Source organism: Narcine bancroftii, chromosome 6 (genome assembly GCF_036971445.1).
Source record: "Narcine bancroftii isolate sNarBan1 chromosome 6, sNarBan1.hap1, whole genome shotgun sequence".
In the NCBI taxonomy this organism is placed as follows: domain Eukaryota; kingdom Metazoa; phylum Chordata; class Chondrichthyes; order Torpediniformes; family Narcinidae; genus Narcine; species Narcine bancroftii.
Window position 1 is genome coordinate 225,398,747 of NC_091474.1, and position 23,815 is coordinate 225,422,561.

General features: G+C 42.8%; 1 protein-coding gene across 15 annotated transcripts in view; it reads right to left on the minus strand.

The window, feature by feature from the left end:
* The window catches only part of ak9 (adenylate kinase 9), a 371,922-nt gene that overhangs the window by 32,200 nt on the left and 315,907 nt on the right, over positions 1–23,815 (minus strand). For 12 of the 15 annotated variants that reach the window (XR_011340758.1, XR_011340759.1, XM_069887555.1 and 9 more), the window contains 3 exons: positions 21,514–21,710; positions 2,747–2,916; positions 2,540–2,638 (listed from right to left, as the gene is read on the minus strand). Coding sequence is in view for 13 of the 15 variants with exons in the window: in XM_069887555.1 (XP_069743656.1) it covers positions 2,540–2,638; positions 2,747–2,916; positions 21,514–21,710 (466 nt within the window). In the remaining 2 variants the exon portion in view is untranslated. Of the gene's footprint in view, positions 1–2,539; positions 2,639–2,746; positions 2,917–21,374; positions 21,401–21,513; positions 21,711–22,721; positions 22,954–23,815 lie in introns of those variants that run through there. The other 3 variants (XM_069887564.1, XM_069887568.1, XM_069887565.1) reach the window with 3 other exon arrangements.

Below are 23,815 nucleotides of genomic sequence, written 5' to 3' on the forward strand. Positions count from 1 at the left end.
TTCTGCTTGCACATAGCTTGAAAAAAACTTATTTTCACCTCCAGGCAAGAAAATCTTCAAAGTTGCTGTAAGGCGCAGTACAAATCTGTATCCTTTTTCCCAAAGAATCTTCTTAACTTGGTTGAATTCTCATTCTTTTTAACCATATAACCATTTACAGTATGGAAACAGGCCATGTTGGCCCTTCGAGTCCGTGCCAGCTCACTTGAACAACTCCACTAGCTCCCTCCTCCCGCTCTCCACCCATATCCCTCCAACCCCCTCACCTCCATGTACACATCCAACCTTCTCTTAAATGACAGAAGGAACCCTGCCGCAACTATCTCTTCTGGATGATCATTCCATTCTACCACCACTTTCTGAGTGAAAAAGCATCCTCTAACATTTCTTCTAAAGTTTTGCCTCCTTACTCTTAACATGCCCTTTTGTTCCAACCTCCCCTACCCTCAGGGGAAAGAGACTATTTATGTCTAGTTTATCTATTCCCTTCATAATTTTAAATACCTCTATCAAATCCCCTCTCAGCCGTCTACTTTCCAATGAATAAAGTCCCAGTCTCCTTAATCTTTCTCCGTACTCTAGATTCTGTAAGCCAGGCAACATCCTTGTAAATCTTCTCTGCACCCTCTCTACCTTACCTATATCCTTTCTATAATTTAGAGACCAGAACTGAACACAATACTCCAAACCTGGCCTCACCAATGCCTTAAACAGCCGCAGCATCACTTCCCAGCTCCTATACTCTAAACTATAATTTATGAAGGCCAGCATACCATATGCCTTTTTAATCACCCTGTCTACATGGGAATCCACCTTCAATGAACTCTGTATCATAACCCCCAGGTCCCTCTGCATACCTCAATGCCCTCCCCTTAACTGCATATGTTCTATTTTGGTTATTTTTTTCCGAAATGCAGCACCTCACACTTGTCTACATTAAATTCCATCTGCCATCTTTCAGCCCACTCTTCCAAACAAACCAAATCCTTCCGTAATCCAAGAAAACCTTCCTCACTATCCACCACTCCCCCTATTTTCATATCATCTGCATATTTGCTTACCCAGTTAACCACACCCTCCTCCAAATCATTAATATAAATGATAATGAACAAGGGACCCAGCACTGATCCCTGAGGCACCCCACTTATCACAGGTTTCCAACCTGACAGCCCACCATGACTCTCTGCTGTCTAAGTTCCAGCCAACTCTGAACCCATGTCACTATCTCTCTACTAATCCCTAGAGACTGAACCCTACTAAAATCCAAAATGATCACATCAACCGACCTACCTTCATCCACTTTTTTTGTCACTTCGTCAAAAAACTCAACAAGGTTCGTAAAACATGACTTTCCTTTTACAAACCCAGGCTGGATGCCCCATATCAATCCCTGCCTATCCAGATTTGCGTATATACTATCTCGAAGAATAAATCAGCATTTATATTGGGGTAAAATAAAACTTTACCCCCTGCATACTCAAATGGGCCTTACTTGCTCTTGCCCCTTCTGCTGCTAATGTCAGAGTCTCTTTTCTGTCTTGACACCAAAGAAACTTAAGTAATACAGATTCTGATTCGGAAGCGGTTTTGGTCTGAGAGCTCTGTGTGCTCTTTCAACCTCTATTGGGTGCTCAAAGTTTGCTTGACCCAATACTTCAGGGATCCATTTTGCAAATAAAAGCATTTGGATCTTGGTCTTCCATTCTTTCTACAAGACCCACTATTTTAATGTTATTCCTTCTACTAAAATTTTCCAGTATGTCCACCTTTTACTGAACCTTCTAGTTTTCCATAAGTGGGGCAGTGATGGAATCTTCCACTCTGTCATCTGTATGTGCATTTCTCCCTATATTTTCTTCATTTTCCCATCCAATTTATCAATTTTTCTTTTCAACTTATTAACAACACCCACAACTCTATTTATTTCTCCTTTCACTTCTCATTTCATGAAATGCTTTAATTAGTAAATTGATGCTGGTTGTATCCTTTTATTTATAAAAATTTTAGTTTCTTTTAATACTTCTTCTTCTAGTAGCTGAGCTTCCTCTTCATCTTCACCCTCTTCACTTCTGGTCCGTTGGGAGCCCAAATCCTCTTCTTCCTCCTTGGAATTTCAGAAGGCCCCGGTTTTTTTGTGCAAGTGGAATATTTCACACATGCGCGAAGTGCTTCCGGGTTCTTCTCCGATGTTGCAGGGGAACAATATCAGCAGAAGTCCCGTCGCTATGATCACTCACCAAAGAAGTAGCTTGGTTGCTAACTCCCTGCTTCTGACTCACAGCAGGCCTCCAATCTTTCTTCGTCTTCTCATTGTATTGGGCTGCAGGTAAGGCAGCAGCTACTTAGTCTTTCTTTGGAGGCATCTTGAAAGTATTGTAGAAGTAGTTAAATGTATTTTTAAAATGCTTAATAGTTTAAGACATTTCTTAATCTGCACTTTTTTCACTAATTCACCAAGAGGGTCAGATGGAGTACAATTTCAACCCATGCGCAAAAGACCAATGTTTGAGAACAAGAATATTATTCAAAAGGCACTTACCGCATAAATTTATTAAGGTGTTCCCCATCCTGAAAAAGATATAATTTGTTTCTGTACTCAGCAGCATAATGAATGAGTCCAGGTATCAATGCTTCATATCTGTCAAGGATCAAAACAGCAGCTTTAAATAATCCTCTGTCGAGGTATTAAATTGTACATTGTTTAAAGTATCTCTACTGTTTGTAAACTATTGATAAATTGAGCTACCTCTTCTTTCCATCCAGAAATGTAACAGGACAGTAGCCCTGCAATTCTGCATGTTTTGGAAACCGGGCCTTTACTCCAGCTGCAGTCAGCGTCATTGGCAACATATCAGGTGGTGGTAAAGTGTTAGTAGCTAATGGAGGTACAAACATCTCTGGCTTGTTCAAAAATGTCTAAAATAAATTAACAAAATGGTCAATTTGGAATTTGGCATTTTTTTGTTTTATAAACAATGTTTTAAAAAACCTTCTGTAATATTGATCACAATTCTCCAAAGATTTTAGACAAGGGTATTAAACACATAATTAAGTACAGCATCGAATCCACGCTGCTGAAGATCCAGCTGCGCTGGGTGGGTCACGTCTCCAGAATGGAGGGCCGTCGCCTTCCCAAGATCGTGTTATATGGCGAGCTCTCCACTGGCCACTGTGACAGAGGTGCACCAAAGAAGAGGTACAAGGACTGCCAAAAGAAATCTCGGTGCCTGCCACACTGACCACCGCCAGTGGGCTGATCTTGCCTCCAACCGTGCATCTTGGCGCCTCACAGTTCTCCTTTGAAGAAGACCCCAGAGCCCACCTCACTGACAAAAGACAAAGGAGGAAAAACCCAACACCCAACCCCAACCCACCAATTTTCCCCTGCAACCGCTGCAACCGTGTCTGCCTGTCCCGCATCGGACTTGTCAGCCACAAACGAGCCTGCAGCTGACATGGACATTTACCCCCTCCATAAATCTTCGTCCGCGAAGCCAGGCCAAAGTAAAGTAAGTACTTGTTAAAATAAGTGGATATTACAGTATGTTTGAAATTTCAATTCCTACCTCTTTAAAAGAAGATTTGGCTGCTACTTTATATTTACATTTTTTCTCATTTCTGTGACTGTGGAAGTTGTACATAATACATAATTGTTCATGGAAAGATGGCTGAGATAAATGTAGATTGGAAAAACATCTTCAAAACTCTTTTCAATGGGTCACATCTTTATAGCATGTGTCTGCTTCCAGCAATTGGCACCTGCTGACACTTTACTCAAACTTACTTAGTCTGGACCAAAGCTAAAGTACTCACATGCTTCAAGAAGGCATCATCCTGGTGCCGAAGAAGAATGTAGTGATAGGTTCAAAATTGGTTGGTGACTCTGATGTGCACCATTGTGAAGTGCTTAGGAAGGTTGGTCAAAGTTCACATTAACTCCAATCACTGAACCACCCTCAAGCCACTCCAGTTTGCTTATCGCCAAGACAGAGCCACACCTTGTGTCTTCTTCCTTGTCCTACATTCAGCCCTGGAACACCTGATTAACAAGGACACCTACGTCCAACTACGAGTTATTAACTACAGTTCTGCTTTCAACCAAACTAATCTCCAAGCTACATGACCTTAGTCTCAGCAGCCTTCTTTACAATTGAATCCATAACTTTCTATCCTTCAGGCTGTAATCAGTGAGAATTGACGATAGCACCTTCTTCACATTAATCCTCAACACTAATACACAACAAGATGCGTACTCAGCCTTTCAATATGCTTCTTGTGTACCCATGTCTGTATGGCTAAACACAGCTCCTGCTTCATTTATAAATTTATTGATGGGTCATAGGCAGGGTCTCTAGCAACAATGAATCAGAACATAAAAGAGAGATAGAGGGTATTGTGGCTTAGTGCCAGGACAAGAACCTTTCCCTCCATGTCAACAAGACCAAAGGCCTGGATATACACTTCCGAAGGAGGGGTAGAGTTCACTCCCCAGTCTTCTTCAGTGGTGCTGAGGAGGCAATTGTAGACAGCTTTAAGTTCCTAGGAGCAAACATCTCCAGTAACTTTTTATGATCCACCCACATCAATGCGATATCCAAGAAAGTTTTCCAGCACCTCTACTTCCTTGGAAACCAGAGGAAATTTAGCATGTCACCTGCATCTCTAAATAACTTTAATAACTTAAATATATCTTTGAAAGCATCCTATCAGGGTGCATCACTGTATGGTACAGGAAATGCTCTGCCTAAAACTGCATGAAACAGCAAAGTGTTTGAACTTGGTTCAGGCCATTACACATTCCTCTGCAGCCCCCTCCTCCCCCCTTCCCCAATTGACTCCGTCTATAATTTAACTCCTGCTGCCTTGGAAGAACAGCCAACACATTAAAAGAATCATTCTATCCTAGGCCCATCAGGAAGAAGATTCACTTTGTTAAATACATGTATTATGTTTGATTTAAATATATGTTTAAGGGTATTACTTTAGTTTTGTTATTTTTTTTGTTGTTAGTAATTTTTTTTGTTGTTAAGTTTTATCCTTTTTTTTGTAAGTGGGTTTTTTTCTATTTTATTTACAACATCGTTAATTAATTCTTCACTCTTTATTTTGGGGGGAGGGAGGGTTGGACTAATTTTAAATTAGATGATTAATGTTGTGTTATAATTATTGGGGGGGTTAATTTGTGTAGTTTAATGATGTAGTATTCTAATTTTTATTATCTTATATTTTTATTATTTCTTTAAATGTAATTTTTATTTTATTCATGTCATAAAATTTTAAATAAAGTTTAAAAAAAAAGGAAGAAGATTCACTAATATGTGATCATGCACCACCTAATTTAAGGAGTTTCTTCCTTGCCATCATCAGACTCTTGAGAGAACCTCAAAATAATAAACGATGTCATCTATTTTCCATACCAACTGATCCCTCTCTATGATTGAGATAACTACTAGTCTGCTCTGAAAACAACTCATTACTGCATTTTGGGACATATAACAATAAACTTGAACTGAACTAATAAACTCTATTGGCCTCCAAAGCTACATAAAAAGTCCCATTCTCAGATCACCCCTGAAGTCTTTGACAATGTTATGCTGCAGTTCTAGCTTTGATGTATGCCAAAGTGGTAAGGATTTCTTCAATGTGTCCAAGTTTCAGAAACATTCAGAGATATCTAAAAATATTAAATTAGTGAATGATTCAAATATTGTGAAAAAAATTAAACTTTCATTTACAAAAACAAAAAATACCTATGAATAATTTATAAATGTGAATCAAGCTAAAATATTTCTTCAAAGAGGGAATTTTCTTTTAAATTATTTCATATTTATACAATAACAATTAAAACCAACAGATTATAAGACCACAAGACATAGGAACAGAAATAGGCAATTCAGCCCATCGAGTCTGCTCTGCCATTTTCCCACAGCCCCGCTTCTTGGCCCTCCCCTTAACTTTTGATGCCCTGGCTAATCAAGAACCTGCCAATCTCTGTCTTAAATATACCTGGCCTCCACAACTGCCTGTGGCAACAAATTCCACAGATTTACCACCCTCTGGCTAGAATTGCCTATGCATTACTGTTCCAAGCAGATGCCCTTCAATCCTGAAGTTGTGCCATCTTGTCCAAGACTCTCCCACCATGGAAAACCACCTTTTTGTATCTACTCAGATTTTCATATTTCAGGTTTATTGTCAGAGTGCATACATTACATCACCCTGAGATTCCTTTTTCCTGTAGGCATGGTAGAATTACCACTAATTGGTAGTGCAAAAAATAAACTATACACGGTGTAAAATGTGAAAACAAACAAATAACAAATGTAAACAAACTACTGTGCAATGCAGAGAGAACAAAAAGAAAATCATTAAAATACACAAGTAAGAGTCCCTAAATGAGTCTCTGCTTGAGTTTGTCGTGAGGAATCAGATGGTGGAGGGACAGAAGCTGCTCCTGAACCTGGTGGTGTGAGTCTTGTGGCACCTACACCTCTTGTATGTGCCCGGTCCGGGCAGAGGGTAGGCGGCGGTGGCCCCGATCCGGGCAGGAGCAAGGGGGAGACGGCGGCCCCGGCCTCGGTCGAGTGAGGCAGGCGGAGGCCCCGGTCCGGGCAGAGAGGTGGAGGCGGCGGCCCCGGTCCAGGCACAGGGAGAGCAGCGGCGGCCCCGGCCCCGGTCTGGGCTGAGGGTAGGCGGTGGCGGCCCCGATCCGGGCAGGAGCAAGGGGGAGACGGCGGCCCCGGCCTCGGTCGAGTGAGGCAGGCGGAGGCCCCGGTTCGGGCAGAGAGGTGGAGGCGGTGGTCCCGGTCCGGGCACAGGGAGAGCAGCGGTGGCCCCGGCCCCAGTCCAGGCTGAGGGTAGGCGGCGGCGGCCCCGATCCGGGCAGGAGCAAGGGGGAGATGGCGGCCCCGGCCTCGGTCGAGTGAGGCAGGCGGAGGCCCCGGACCGGGCAGAGAGGTGGAGGCGGCGGCCCCGGTCCGGGCACAGGGAGAGCAGCGGCGGCCCCGGCCCCGGTCCTGGCTGAGGGTAGGCGGCGGCGGCCCCGATCCGGGCAGGAGCAAGGGGGAGACGGCGGCCCCGGCCTCGGTCGAGTGAGGCAGGTGGAGGCCCCGGTCCGGGCAGAGAGGTGGAGGCAGCGGCCCCGGTCCGGGCACAGGGAGAGCAGCGGCGGCCCTGGCCCCGGTCCGGGCTGAGGGTAGGCGTCGGTGGCCCCGATCCGGGCAGGAGCAAGGGGGAGACGGCGGCCCCGGCCTCAGTTGAGTGAGGCAGGCGGAGGCCCCGGTCCGGGCAGAGAGTTGGAGGCGGCGGCCCCAGTCAGGCCACAGGGAGAGCAGTGGCGGCCTCGGCCCCGGTCCGGGCAGTATGGACCGACCTAGGAGGGGAGGCAGACCCCTCCAGCACGGGTAAGAAACCTGCATAGGAGAAGGCCACTCCGATATAAAACCTACGACCCAAGGACCTCGCTGCCACGTCCCAGCTTGCTTGGCCACGGCACACGAACCATGGGTGGAAAGGGTGGGGCCAGTACTGCGCACACTGCACTCCACCTAAAATCTCCTTTGCGCAGGCCCGAGGACAGGTCCACGTCCTCCCCCTCCACGTCCTCCCCCTCCACGTCCTCCCCCTCCACGTCCTCCCCCTCCACGTCCTCCCCCTCCACGTCCTCCCCCTCCACGTCCTCCCCCTCAAAAGATGCTCACAAACTCAAGCTAGCATGCTGGAACATCAGAACCATGCTAGACAAGGCTGACAGCCACCGACCTGAACGTCGGTCTGCCCTCATTGCACATGAACTCCTCAGACTTGACATCGACATAGCCGCTCTCAGTGAAGTCCACCTGGCAGATGTAGGCAGCCTCCAAGAACGCGGCGCGGGCTACACACTCTACTGGTCTGGCAAGCCTTTGGATGAACGACGCCTATCTGGTGTAGGCTTCATGGTCAAGAAATTCATTGCCTCTAAACTCAAAAACCTTCCGACAGGCCACTCAGACCGAATCATGTCCATGCGACTCCCCCTTCAAAACAAGCGTCGCATCACCCTCATCAGTGTCTATGCTCCAACCCTCCAGGTGGAACCAGAAAAGGACAAGTTCTACACTGACCTGCGCAACCTCATCCAACGCACCCCTACAGCCGACAAGGTTGTCATCCTTGGCGACTTCAACGCTCGCGTCGGCAAAGACTCAGAAACCTGGCAAGGAATCCTGGGTAAGCACAGCATCGGCAAGTGCAACGACAATGGGCGCCTCCTGTTGGAGCTCTGTGCAGATCAGCGGCTTGTCATTACAAACACCCTTTTTCAGCAGAGGGACAGCCTTAAGACTACCTGGATGCATCCCAGATCCAAACACTGGCACCTCCTGGACTACATCCTGGTGCGAGAAAGTGACAAACGAGATGTGCTCCACACCAGGGTCATGCCTAGCGCGGAATGCCACATTGACCACTGGCTGGTTCGCTGCAAGCTCAACCTTCACTTCAAGCCAAAGCCCAGGAACAGTAAGGCCCCCAGAAAGAGGTTCAATGTTGGAAACCTGCAGTCAGACGAAGCGAGAGGAAACTTCCAGGCAAACCTCAAAGCAAAGCTCGACGATGCAATCCGCCTCACGGACCCGTCCCCTGAAACCCTCTGGGATCAGTTGAAGACTACCATACTGCAATCCACTGAAGAGGTACTGGGCTTCTCCTCCAGGAAAAACAAGGACTGGTTCGACGAAAACAGCCAGGAAATCCAGGAGCTGCTGGCAAAGAAGCGAGCTGCCCACCTGGCTCACCTTACAAAGCTGTCCTGTCCAGAGAAGAAACAAGCCTTCCGTCGCGCATGCAGCCATCTTCAGTGCAAACTCCGGGAAATCCAAAATGAGTGGTGGACTAGCCTCGCCAAGCGAACCCAGCTCAGCGCGGACATTAGCGACTTCAGGGGTTTCTACGAGGCTCTAAAGGCTGTGTACGGCCCCTCACCCCAAGTCCAAAGCCCGCTGCGCAGCTCAGACGGCAAAGTCCTCCTCAGCGACAAGATCTCCATCCTCAACCGATGGTCAGAACACTTCCAATCTCTTTTCAGTGCCAACCGCTCAGTCCAAGATTCCGCCCTGCTCCAGCTCCCTCAACAGCCCCTAAGGCTAGAGTTGGATGAGGTCCTCACCCAGGATGAGACATATAAGGCAATCGAACAACTGAAAAGAGGCAAAGCAGCAGGTATGGATGGAATCCCCCCAGAGGTCTGGAAGGCTGGCGGCAAAACTCTGCATGTCAAAATGCATGAGTTTTTCAAGCTTTGTTGGGACCAAGGAAAACTGCCTCAGGACCTTCGTGATGCCACCATCATCATCCTGTACAAAAACAAAGGCGAGAAATCAGACTGCTCAAACTACAGGGGAATCACGCTGCTCTCCAATGCAGGCAAAATCTTCGCTAGGATTCTCCTAAATAGAATAATACCTAGTGTCGCCGAGAATATTCTCCCAGAATCACAGTGTGGCTTTCGCGCAAACAGAGGAACTACTGACATGGTCTTTGCCCTCAGACAGCTCCAAGAAAAGTGCAGAGAACAAAACAAAGGACTCTACATCACCTTTGTTGACCTCACCAAAGCCTTCGACACCGTGAGCAGGAAAGGGCTTTGGAAAATACTAGAGCGCATCGGATGCCCCCCAAAGTTCCTCAACATGATTATCCAACTGCACGAAAACCAACAAGGTCGGGTCAGATACAGCAATGAGCTCTCTGAACCCTTCTCCATTAACAATGGCGTGAAGCAAGGCTGTGTCCTCGCACCAACCCTCTTTTCAATCTTCTTCAGCATGATGCTGAACCAAGCCATGAAAGACCTCAACAATGAAGACGCTGTTTACATCCGGTACCGCACGGATGGCAGTCTCTTCAATCTGAGGCGCCTGCAAGCTCACACCAAGACACAAGAGAAACTTGTCCGTGAACTACTCTTTGCAGATGATGCTGCTTTAGTTGCCCATTCAGAGCCAGCTCTTCAGCGCTTGACGTCCTGTTTTGCGGAAACTGCCAAAATGTTTGGCCTGGAAGTCAGCCTGAAGAAAACTGAGGTCCTCCATCAGCCAGCTCCCCACCATGACTACCAGCCCCCCCATCGGGCACACAAAACTCAAAACGGTCAACCAGTTTACCTATCTCGGCTGCACCATTTCATCAGATGCAAGGATCGACAACGAGATAGACAACAGACTCGCCAAGGCAAATAGCGCCTTTGGAAGACTACACAAAAGAGTCTGGAAAAACAACCAACTGAAAAACCTCACAAAGATATGTGTATACAGAGCCGTTGTCATACCCACACTCCTGTTCGGCTCCGAATCATGGGTCCTCTACCGGCATCACCTACGGCTCCTAGAACGCTTCCACCAGCATTGTCTCCGCTCCATCCTCAACATTCATTGGAGCGCTTTCATCCCTAACGTCAAAGTACTCGTGATGGCAGTGGTCGACAGCATCGAGTCCATGCTGCTGAAGATCCAGCTGCGCTGGGTGGGTCACGTCTCCAGAATGGAGGACCATCGCCTTCCCAAGATCGTGTTTTATGGCGAGCTCTCCACTGGCCACCGTGACAGAGGTGCACCAAAGAAAAGGTACAAGGACTGCCTAAAGAAATCTCTTGGTGCCTGCCACATTGACCACCGCCAGTGGGCTGATATCACCTCAAACCGTACATCTTAGCGCCTCACAGTTCGGCGGGCAGCAACCTCCTTTGAAGAAGACCGCAGAGCCCACCTCACTGACAAAAGGCAAAGGAGGAAAAACCCAACACCCAACCCCAACCCACCAATTTTCCCCTGCAACCGCTGCAACCATGTCTGCCTGTCCCACATCGGACTTGTCAGCAACAAACGAGCCTGCAGCTGACGTGGACACATACCCCCTCCATAAATCTTCGTCCGCGAAGCCAAGCCAAAGAAGAAAAGAAAGATACCTCTTTTATGATGGCAGCAGCAGGAACAGAGCATGTGCTGGGTAGTGAGGGTTTTTGTTGATTGCTGCTGCTCTCCGATGTCAGCACTCCCTGTACTCAATAGTGGGTAGAGGTTTCCCTTGATGTCCTGGGCTATGTTCAGTACCTTTTGGAGAATTTCTACGCTTCGGGATATTGGTGTTTCCATACCAGAACATGATGCAGCCTGTCAACACACTTTCCACCATACCTCTGTAGAAATTTGCCAGGGTTTCTAATGTTATACGAAACCTCTGCACATTTGTGAGGAAGAAGAGGCGCTGATGCCATTGGTGAGTTGGGTCCAGGAAAGATCCTCCGAGATAGTGACTCCCAAGAACTTAAATTTGCTCACTCCCTCCACCTCTGATCCCCCAATGATCACTGGATTGTATCCCTCTGGCTTTCCTTTCCTGAAGTCAATAATCAGCTCCTTAGTTTTGGGGACAGTGAGTAGAAGATTGTTGTTAGTGCACCTCTCAGCCTAGTTTTCAATCTCCATCCTGTATGCTGACTCAGCCCCTTCCTTTATACAACCAGTTCTGTGGTATCATTGACAAGTTTGTAAATGGTGTAATTGTCATACCGAGCCACACAGTTGTAGGTGTCAAGTGAGTAGAGCAGAGAGTTAAAAACAGAGCCCTGTGGTGTTCTGGTACAGATGAAGATTTTGGCAAAGTTCTTACCAGTCTTCACTGATTGTGGTCTGGAGGTGAGGAAATCCAGATCCAATTACACAGTGGGGTGTTAACTCCCAGGACTTGGAGTTTGCTGATCTATTTTGAGGGGATGATGGTGTTAAATGCCAAACTGTAGTCAATAAGGAGCATCCTGATTTATGCATCTCTGCTGTCCAGGTGTCTCACATAGTGAGAATGGATCCGCGTCACTGCTCAGAGAGAAGCTGATCTGCTTCATCACCAGCCTTTCAAAACATAAATTTTTATCTGTCTTTCAAAATATTTCAATGAGGTACACCCTCATTCTCCTAAATTCCAATGAATATAAACCAAGAGCTGTCAAATGCTCCTCACATGATAACCTTTTAATTCCCAGAATTATCCTAGTGAACTCCCCAACATCAGCACACCTTTCCTTAAATGAGGAGCCCAAAATTGCTTACTATACTCCGAGTGGGGTCTTGGTCTTGAAATAAATGCCATCTTCCCCACATGCAAATCTACCTTCAGGCCACACTGCCTGCACAAAAACACCACATCCATTTGCATCTGGCTTTTCTCAATTTTCTCCACAATTAAAATGTAGTTTACCTGTTCATTTTTTCTACCATACACTTCCCGACATTTTATTTAATTCGCAACTTTTCTGGCTGTTCTCCTAATCTGTCCAAATTCTTCTGCAGACTCTGTGTTTTCTCCACACTATCTGCTGCTGTACCCTCCTTTGTATCATCTGCAAACTTGGCCACTAAGCTATTCATTTCGTTATCCAACATGAAAAAGGCACCAACACCGAACCCTGTGGAATACTGCAAGCATCTGGCGGCCAATCCAAATATGATCCTTGCATTCCAACTCTCTGCTTCCTGCTAATTAGCCAATGCTCTACTCATGCTAGTATGTTTCCTATTATACCATTGGTTCTTATCTTTAAAAAAATGTATTTAATGTTACATGTATTAAAGAACATATACAAATATAATAGATAGATAATATTCCAAAATCAATACATGCTTTTTCCAATAATCTTCCCCCTTCCCTTCCATCCACTCCATCCCACTCCAAAATCCCCATAGATAAAGGACATAAAAAGAAAAAAAGAGAAAAGAATAAAAAGAAGAAAAAGAAAGAAAAGATTGTCAGAGAATACACTGGATATAGTTTAAGGTTGAAACCTATAGAATATATACTGTTAAGAGCCCAGAGGACCCCAAAACCCAGCAGCAATAGAAATTAATCAAGACAATGGTTACTTAACAAAAGTTGCTTTTAATTTTCTTTAAACATAACAACATGATCACACTTTAACTTATTACTATTAACTTAACTTAACCTAATTTAACTCCTTTCTAATTCTAAGTGCACGTGTATATATTGTGTATATATTCAGGAAAATTCTCTGTTTCACTGACCAATCATTCACTTTTCACTTCTCAAGTTCACCGGTATCAGGCAGTTCTCATACTGTGCACAGAATTCAACATGTATGAATCTTCACCAGGCTCTTAAAGTAAATGATTACCGCTCAGGAAGGTACTAGCTTGTTTCAGAGAGATACTTGTTGCTCATTAGACACACACACCAACTGACAATCAGTCACTTCAATGTCTTGCCAAAGAAACGTGTCCCATTATGGGTTTTCCAAATGATAACTCCTTCTTCCAGGTCACCACAGAGTTCCTCTTGTTTCCCTTATTTCAGGAAAAACACTCTAGACAGCCATTTTATCTTGTAAGGACTACAAGGGTTTTGAACAGGCTGAACTTAGAACTTACAATCTGTCTTCAAAATTATTTTTTCAACAAGCCTGCCAGCTTGCCATTTTGAAGCCTCAACTGCTACTGAAGAACTGATTTCTCTCTCTCACTCTGATTCCAAAAGAGAAATCACCTGTTTGTTTACTCTCTCTCTGCTTGTAAAAACCACATGTCCTCTTCCAGGGCTCCAAACCCAATATTCAAAAGATAGATCTGAGCCTGGATTTTATTCCATTTTCACCTCCTTGTGAAGTTCTTTCTAAAGCAATTCCATTGTCTCTGCAAAGCCAACTGATGACACAGTCTCACTTCAGCAAAGCTCTTGCATTTTAAATGAGATGTCTTTTGTGAAGTGTTACTCTGTTTGTGAAGTATAACCTACACTAAATGCCCACAATCTATCTCTCATATCCCGTAACAATACCTACTAATTCTAATTAAATATAATTAAGTATATAATGTATATAATGATTAACTCTAATTCTATTTAAATATAACTAATTCTAAATCTATATAGTGCCAAGGAGTAGATGAAGTTCAAGATTAATTATATATTTATATACTACTACAATTATATAAAATTCATATATTTATAACACCAATAGATTGCATATAGAGAGAATAAATTTTCAAGAATTTATCATATCTATTCCTTAAATTATAAGTGATCTTTTCCAGAGGTATACAACTACCCATTTCTTTATGCCACCTGTCCAATTCCAAATCTGTGTCTAATTTCCACAACACTGCTATACATTTTCTAGTTACAGCTAATGGTATTTTAATAAATTCTTTCTGAAATAAATTAATTTTTAATTTTGGACTAATCCCTGAAATGTTTCCTAGTTAAAGACAACATAGGGTCTTGTGGATACTTAATATTTATTATCTGTTCAAGAAATTTTATTAAATTTGTCCAAAAAAGGTTCAATTTAGGACATAACCATGTAGAATGTAAGAAGCTTCCAACTTCATGATTATCTGACAAACCAGATTTCAATCTATTACATTTTTGCGGTGTGCTCTATAATTGACGTATCTAATTGTACTGTACCATTCGATACCTAGAAGGTACAGCATGTTCAATATAAAGCAAAACTTATATTGGATTATTCACCTTTGTTATTAACATTGCTTGTAGAATATAAACAAGAAGCGAATTATAGATGGAGATTTAACAGTATGTTATTAAAAAGAAAAGATTTTTTTCAATTTATTGGAAGACAAAAAATAATTTTTAGATACTAACATTGATTCAGCTGTTAATAAATTTGTTCTATGGGATACAATGAAGGCATATATACATGGACAAATAATAAGTTATTCTTCTAAAATAAAGATTATATGTGTGAAATTAATAAACTGGAAAGGGAAATAAATTTAGAAAAAGAATTACAAAGACAAACATCACAGGACAGAAGAAGGATACATCTGAATAAGAAACCTCAGTGCTATACATTACAAACCTATAGAACAGAAAAGATAGTTATGAAAACTAAGCAGAATAATTATTAATTAGGTGAAAGAGCCCATAAAGTCTTACACTGGCAGTTGAAAACAGAACAAGAATCTAAAACTATTATTGCATCTAGAGATGAATCAAACTCTATTCTTTTTAAACCTCAGGAAATAAATGATAATTTTAAGCAATTTTATTTGAAATTATATAAATCAGAATTATTACAAGATGAAAATGAAATAAATTGATTTTTATCCAAATAAATTTACCTAAACTAAATTTGGAAGATTAAAGAATATTGGGAAATCCTTTCACAGTAAGAGAGATTGAACGAGTGATAGCTACATTACAGAATAATAAATCCCCTGGAGAGGATGGATTTTCATCTGAATTCTATAAAGAATAAAGATGTATTGATCCCTTTATTTATGACTGTTTTGACACAGATGAATGAGAATGGAAAATTATGTGTCATCCCAAAAAAGGATAGGGATCCACTAAAGCCATCTTCCGATAGACCTATATCCTTATTAAATGTAGATTACAAGATAGTAGCAAAATTGTTGGCAAATAGATTGGAATTTTTTTTACAGAAATTAATAAATAAGGATCAAACTGGGTTTATTAAAAAAGAAAATCTGCAGAAAATATTACAAGGTTAATGAGTTTAATTCATTTAGCACAAAAAAAGAGATGATTTAAGAATTGCAGTAACTTTAGATGCAGAAAAAACATTTGAGTAGAATGGGATTTTTTGTTTAAAACACTTAATAATTTTGTGTTAGGATCAACAATTATAAATTGAACAAAAGCACTATATATTGAACAAAGAGCTAGAGTGGTAATGAATGGGCAAATTTCAGATTATTTTCAATTAACGAGATCGACAAGACAGGGATGTCCATTATTGCCAGTACTGTTTGTGTTAGCAATAGAACCACTGGCTGAATTAATAAGAACAGATTTTGACATTAAAGGGTTTAAAATAGGTAAAAGGAAACATAAAACAAGTTTATTTGCAGATGACGTGATTGTATACCCACACTCCTGTTCGGCTCCGAATCATGGGTCCTCTACCGGCATCACCTACGGCTCCTAGAATGCTTCCACCAGCGTTGTCTCCGCTCCATCCTCAACATTCATTGGAGCGCCTTCATCCCTAACATCTAAGTACTCGAGATGGCAGAGGCCAACAGCATTGAGTCCACGCTGCTGAAGATCCAGCTGCACTGGGTGGGTCACGTCTCCAGAATGGAGGACCATCGCCTTCCCAAGATCGTGTTATATGGCGAGCTCTCCACTGGCCACCGTGACAGAGGTGCACCAAAGAAGAGATACAAGGACTGCCTAAAGAAATCTCTTGGTGCCTGCCACATTGACCACCGCCAGTGGGCTGATATCGCCTCAAACTGTACATCTTGGCGCCTCACAGTTCGGCGGACAGCAACCTCCTTGGAAGAAGACCGCAGAGCCCACCTCACTGACAAAAGACAAAGGAGGAAAAACCCAACACCCAACCCCAACCAACCAATTTTCCCCTGCAACCGCTGCAACCGTGTCTGCCTGTCCCGCATCAGACTTGCCAGCCACAAACGAGCCTGCAGCTGACGTGGACATTTACCCCCTCCATAAATCTTCGTCCGCGAAGCCAAGCCAAAGATACTTAACAGACCTGGTAACTTCACTAGATAAATACATATCCGATTAGAACAGTATGGAGCAGTGAAATCATGTCTCTTACTACAGGTTATTATTCACAATTTAAACAAAACTTTTAAAGATTATTATCAAGGGAGAAATGTAATGACATTTGATCAACTAAAAATAAATATGGGTTACAAAATGATATAATATTTGAGTACTATCAATTAAAAGCATTTTTGCGATAAAAATTAACTACACCATATCAATTACCTAAACAGGATGAGATAGAGGCATTGATATTGAATATAAATATTAAGAACTTTGTATCAGCTATGTATCTATTATTACTAAAAGGAACAAAAAAAGAAAAGTTTTCATAAATTGAGACAATGCTGGGAAAAGGATTTAGGTGTAGATATAATGAAAAGAATTGGTCTGAAATTTGTTATGATAGTATGAAAAACATAGGAACATAGGAACAGAGGAAGTAGGAACAGGAGTAGGCCAAAAATGGCCCATCAAGCCTGCTCTGCCATTCAATACGATCATGGCTGATCTAATTTATGACCTAACTCCACCTACCTGCCTTCTCCCCATATCCCCTAATTCCTCTATCATGTAAAAATTTATCTATCCGAATTTTAAATATGTTTAATGAAGCAGCCTCAACCACTTCCCTGGTTAGAGAATTCCAAACATTCAATACTCTCTGGGAAAAACTATTTTTCCTCATCTCTGTCCTAAATCTACTCCCCCGAATCTTGAGACTGTGTCCTCTCATTTTAGCTTCCCTGGCCAGCTCAAAAAACCTTCCTACATCTATCCTATCCATACCCTTCATAATCCTATATGTTTCTATAAGATTTCCTCTCATTCTTCTGAACTCAAGCGAATACAATCCTAGACAATTTAATCTTTCATCATAAGTCAACCCCTTCATCCCAGGGATCAACCTAGTAAACCTCTTCTGGACCGTCTCGAAAGCCAGTATATCCTTCCTCAAATATGGAGACCAGAACTGGACACAGTACTCCATGTGCGGTCTCACCAGTTCCTTATACAGTTGCAACATTACCTCCCTACTCCTGAATTCAATTCCTCTAGCGATGAAGGCCAACATTCCATTTGCCTTCTTAATAACCTGCTGCACCTGCAACCTAACTTTTTGCGATTCATGCACAAGCACTCCCAAGTCCCTCCGCACAACAGCATGCTGTAGTTTTTCACCCTTTAAATAATATTCAGCTCTTTTATTTTTCTTGCCAAAGTGGATAACCTCACACTTACTAACATTGTACTCCATCTACCAGACCTTTGTCCACTCATCCAGCTTAACTATATCCCTCTGCATTCTCTTCACATCCTCATTACAATTTGCTCTTCCACTCAATTTGGTGTCATCCGCAAACTTGGCTACACCACATTTTGTCCCCTCCTCCAAGTCATCAATGTAAATGATGAACAGTTGTGGGCCTAACACTGACCTCTGCGGCACCCCACTTACCACTCTCTGCCAACATGAAAAACTCCCATTTATCCCAACTCTCTGCCTCCTGTCAGACAACCAATTTTCAATCCAGGCCAATATACTTCCCCGGACTCCACTTTCCTGTAACTTAGTGATAAGTCTCTTGTGCGGCACCTTATCAAACGCTTTCTGGAAATCCAAATATATAACATCAACCTGTTCCCCTCTATCCACCGCACCCATTACATCCTCAAAGAATCCTAACAAGTTTGTCAAACAAGATCTTCCCTTTCTAAAACCATGCTGCGTCTGCCTGATTGAACCCTTACATTCCAAAAGTTTCACTATTTCATGTTATTTTATGTTAGCTATACCATGGGCTCTTTTCTTAATAATCAGTCTCATACGTGGCACCTTGTCAAATGCCTTCTGAACATCCAAATACACAACATCCACTGCATCTCCCATATCCATCCTGCTTGTCACTTCCTCAAAAATTCCAATAGGTTTGTCAAACAAGACTTTCCCTTAAGGAAACCACACTGGCTTTGGTCTACCCTGTCATGTGCCTCCAAGTACTCTGTAACCTCATCCTTGACAATCGACTCCAATATCTTCCCAACTACTGATGTCTGGCTAACCGACCTATAATTTATTTTCTTCTGCCTCCCTCCCTCTTGAATAGTGGGGTGACATTTGCAATTTATCAGCCTTCTGGGATCATACCTGAATCTATTGATTCCTAAATGATTGTTACCAATGCCTCCACAATCTCTACCGATACCTTTTTCAGGTGAGTGTAATCCATCTGGTATGGGAGACATCCACCCTTAGACCATTCAGCTTTCTGAATGAAATAGGAACGACACTTACTTCTCCTCCTGAAACCCTTCAATATCTGGCATACTACTAGTGTCTTTGACAGAGAAGACTGATGCAAAATACTCACTTAATGCCTCTTCCATCTCCTTATTTCCCATTATTATTTCTCTGGTATCATTTTCCCATGATCCTATATCTACTTTCACCTCTCTATTCTTTATGTACTTGAAAAAGCATTTTGTATCCTATTTGATATTATTTTTTACCTACTCATATTCTTCATCTTTTCCCTCCTTATGTTTTTAATCACCTTCTGTATGTTTTTAAAAACTTCCCAGTCTTCTATCTTTTCACTAACGTTTTTCTTCACTTTTGCTTTCACGTTGGCTTTGGTTTTTCTAATTAGCCACAGTTGTGACATTTTTCCATTCAACTATTTCTTTTTTGGTATGCATTTCTCTTGCATCTTCCCCATTTCCTGAAGAAACTCTATCCATTGCAGCACTGCCATCTTCCCTGTAAGTGCCCCTTTCCAATCTACTTTTGTCAGTTCCTCTCTCATGCCACTGTAATTCCCTTTACTCCATTTAAATACTGACAAATCTGACTATTTTCTGATAGTTAAATCTCAAATTGAATTCAATCATATTTTGGTTACTTCCCCCTAATGCTCCCTTTACCCTAAGATCTCTGATCATCTTGGGTGCATGACACAACACCCAATCCAGTACAGCTGATCCCCTCATAGGCTAATCAACAGTCGTGGAGTAATCACACCTGATTAGGTTTGCTACAGGATTTTAAGATTGGAGAGCTAATTATCCATCATAAATGCAGGAGGAATCTCAGCAATATTGAGTTCTATTCCTGGACTTTGGTCCAGAAGTTTGGCAGTTTCATCTTTCCATATGTGTAAGTCCAGGAGCTCAGATTTTGATGATCTTTTCTTTGAAAACTCAGACTTGTTTCTGTTTCATTCCATGAATTTAATTTTCTTCATTTTAATTTTGTTGAATGTACAGTGGTAAAACAACCATGTGAAATCTATCATCCATAATTTTTTTCCACCAAAACATTCTGGAATGGGAGAGGAGGAAATCACTAGAAATTTAACTGGATTAGCCAGACTAGTATGTGTCAACAAGAGGAACTCAAAGTCAGGGTGGTCTGTGGAACATCACTCACCCCTCCTTCCCAAATCTTTTGTACAAATTATGTGCCATAAGTGGAGTATCATAGAAGATGCCCGACTTGTAAAATGAGAGTTCTTTACATATTTAAGACATCCAGGGTGGAAACAGCCCATTTGCTTGGTAACTGTCCTTTACTGGTGGACTGTGATAAGAGTCTTTGAATTTATGTTTCAGGTCCAGTTGTTTTGATAATGAAGATGCTGTTTACATCCGGTACCGCACGGATGGCAGTCTCTTCAATCTGAGGCGCCTGCAAGCTCACACCAAGACACAAGAGAAACTTGTCCGTGAACTACTCTTTGCAGACGATGCCACTTTAGTTGCCCATTCAGAGCCAGCTCTTCAGCACTTGACGTCCTGCTTTGCGGAAACTGCCAAAGTGTTTGGCCTGGAAGTCAGCCTGAAGAAAACTGAGGTCCTCCATCAGCCAGCTCCCCACCATGACTACCAGCCCCCCCACATCTCCATCGGGCACACAAAACTCAAAACGGTCAACCAGTTTACCTATCTCGGCTGCACCATTTCATCAGATGCAAGGATCGACAATGAGATAGACAACAGACTCGCCAAGGCAAATAGTGCCTTTGGAAGACTACACAAAAGAGTCTGGAAAAACAACTAACTGAAAAACCTCACAAAGATAAGCGTATACAGAGCCGTTGTCATACCCACACTCCTGTTCGGCTCCGAATCATGGGTCCTCTACCGGCATCACCTACGGCTCCTAGAACGCTTCCACCAGCATTGTCTCCGCTCCATCCTCAACATCCATTGGAGCGCTTTCATCCCTAACGTCGAAGTACTCAAGATGGCAGAGGTCGACAGCATCGAGTCCACGCTGCTGAAGATCCAGCTGCGCTGGGTGGGTCACGTCTCCAGAATGGAGGACCATCGCCTTCCCAAGATCGTGTTATATGGCGAGCTCTCCACTGGCCAACGTGACAGAGGTGCACCAAAGAAAAGGTACAAGGACTGCCTAAAGAAATCTCTTGGTGCCTGCCACATTGACCACCGCCAGTGGGCTGATATCGCCTCAAACCGTGCATCTTGGTGCCTCACAGTTTGGCGGGCAGCAACCTCCTTTGAAGAAGAGTGCAGAGCCCACCTCACTGACAAAAGGAAAAGGAGGAAAAACCCAACACCCAACCTCAACCAACCAATTTTCCCCTGCAACCGCTGCAACCGTGTCTGCCTGTCCCGCATCGGACTTGTCAGCCACAAACGAGCCTGCAGCTGACGTGGACTTTTACCCCCTCCATAAACCTTCGTCCGCGAAGCCAAGCCAAAGAAAAGAAAGAAAAGAATTAATGTAAAATTCTACATATCTGTGTGGAAACCAGCAGATTAATACAAAACTTAAGAAAATGGTGACAATATTGCAGGCATACCTTGAACATTTTTTTCGATGTGCAAGCTACAGGAAAGTAAAGATGACAGAATTTTAAATAATATTCTGTTTCTTTTGTTCAGTATTATTAATGGAGGCAGAGGAAAACTGGCTCATCTCAATACCACAAACATGCTTACATCCAGAGCCTCCTTTGAAGCCATTTTATAGTAGTGTCCTCTGAATTCTGCTGCAAATTCCAATGAAGGATCGAGAGAGCAGTCTTGCAGCTCACCAAGTAATTGAAGGGTGACAGGACAGTATTGCCCAAACTCTCCAAGGCGAGATTGCAGTTCATGGGGTGTGATGCACAGACCAGCAATTCTGGCAGCTTTACCTGTTTGTGAGAAATTACATATTCCATCATTTTGATTTGTAAAATAACACCTTATACCAAATTTATGTTGCACAGTGTTGGTGCTAATAAGAAGAAATTTGCTTGGGTATAAAATTTAAGCACAGTCTGATCACAACCTGTCTGGACAATGGCTGATCTAAACCTAACCTCTGCATGAAAGTATAATTTTTCTGACACCTGGTCCAAACCCAACACACATAGTTGAGTCTATCAGCCTGGAAAGGTATCCAAGGCATAAACATCATTCAAACCTGGAGACACACAAGAAACTACAGATACTGGAATCTGGGGTAAAAGACAATTTGCTGGAGGAACTCAATGGGTCAAGCAACACCAGTGGGAGAAGAGGTCAATGTTTAGAGCTGGAACCCTTCAAGACTCAAAGTTCAACCTTGTATTGGTCAACACATGCCAAAATGATAACCTCTTCTTCTGCAGGTCACCCTTATTTCAAGTCTAACACTCTACCAGCCATTTCCTCTTGTATGGACTGCAAGGGTTTTCAGCAGGCTGAACTCAGAACTCAGAACTCATCTTCAAAATGGGGTTTCAACAAGCTGCCAGCTTGCCATGTCTGCAGAAACCAGTTTTCTCTCTCTCTCTCAAACCACATGAACTTCTTAGAACAGCAAACTGCAAGCAGACAGATTGCGGCGCCAGACTCAACATCTGTTGCTTTCAAAACAATGATCCGTTATTCCACAGCATGTCCAATTAACACCTACTTGTGAAACCTCTTGAGCTCGGGTTCTTCTATTTGCATCTCCTTATGAAAACCTCTAGCAAAGCAGTTTTTATTGTCTTTACAAAGGCCATGGGCCCGGAGTGTCTGGTTTGATCAAATCTCTTGCATTTTAAATGAGATCAATTTTGTGAAGTGTTTGTGTTTGTGTGTGACCTACACTACCCTCTCAATCTAGTTCCTTCAAATACATATCTATATACAATAAAAATATGATATCATCCATCACAAATGGCATACCAAATCTCTTCAAACTCCTTAGAAAGTAGAGGCATTGGTGTGTCTTTTCATGGTTGCTGCAATGTGCTGGCCTCAGGAGAGGTTCTCTGATATGTGGACATCATGGAACTGGAATCTTGTCCACCACTGGCTTGCCAATGAAGGTTCCTCAAACTTCCCTTCCTAAAGCTTCTGGTCTTGGTGGCATTGAGTGTAAGATTTTTGTTCTATCATCACACAACCAGATTCTCTATCTTCATCCTATATTTTGATTCATCATTACATGTTATCCAGCCAACAAATTTAAAGATTCCTTTGGAGCAGAACTAGGCTATGCAATGGGTATAGAGGGAATAAAGCAAGGAACTAAGCATGCAGGCTTGAGTGGCCTTTTGTTGATGATCAGCAAGGACCCAGACTGCTTAATGTCTTCTGATGCGGAATCAAGAATCCATTTTATAATTATGGAGAGGGATAGGTCTGGTCCGATGATGGTTTTTGAGTGTGGGAAGGGATTTGCAGGGAGTGGTTTGGGCCAATTTGTTTTTTGGGAATGAGGTAGAGGAGAATTGGAGGGCATTTAAAGGTAAGATTCTGAGGGTGCAGAATCTTTATGTTCCTGTTAGGATCAAGGGCGGGGCCAAATGTTCAAGAGAGTCGTGGTTTTCAGATGAGATTAAGAAACTGGTGCGAGATAAAAGGGAGGCCTATATTAAATACAGGAAGCAAGATATGGACAAGATGCTTGAAAGATACAAAGATTGTAGAAAGAGGCTTAAGAAGGAAATTAGAAAAGCAAAAAGGTACGAGGTGGCTATAGCAAATAAGATGAAAGTAAATCTGAAAGGTTTTTACAAATATGTGAATAGCAAAAGGAGAGTGAGGGATAGAATTGGTCCACGAGAGAATCGGAGCAGATGAATGTGTGAGGAGCCAAATGAGATGGTGGAAATATTGAATTAATTCTTCTCGTTAGTATTCACTAGGGAAAAGGATATGGAATTGTGTAGGATAAGTGAGGCAAAAGGGGTAATTATGGAAAACATAGGGATTAGGAAAGAAGGGGTGTTGGAACTTTTGAGGTATATAAAGGTGGATAAGTCTCCAGACCCCGACAGGATTT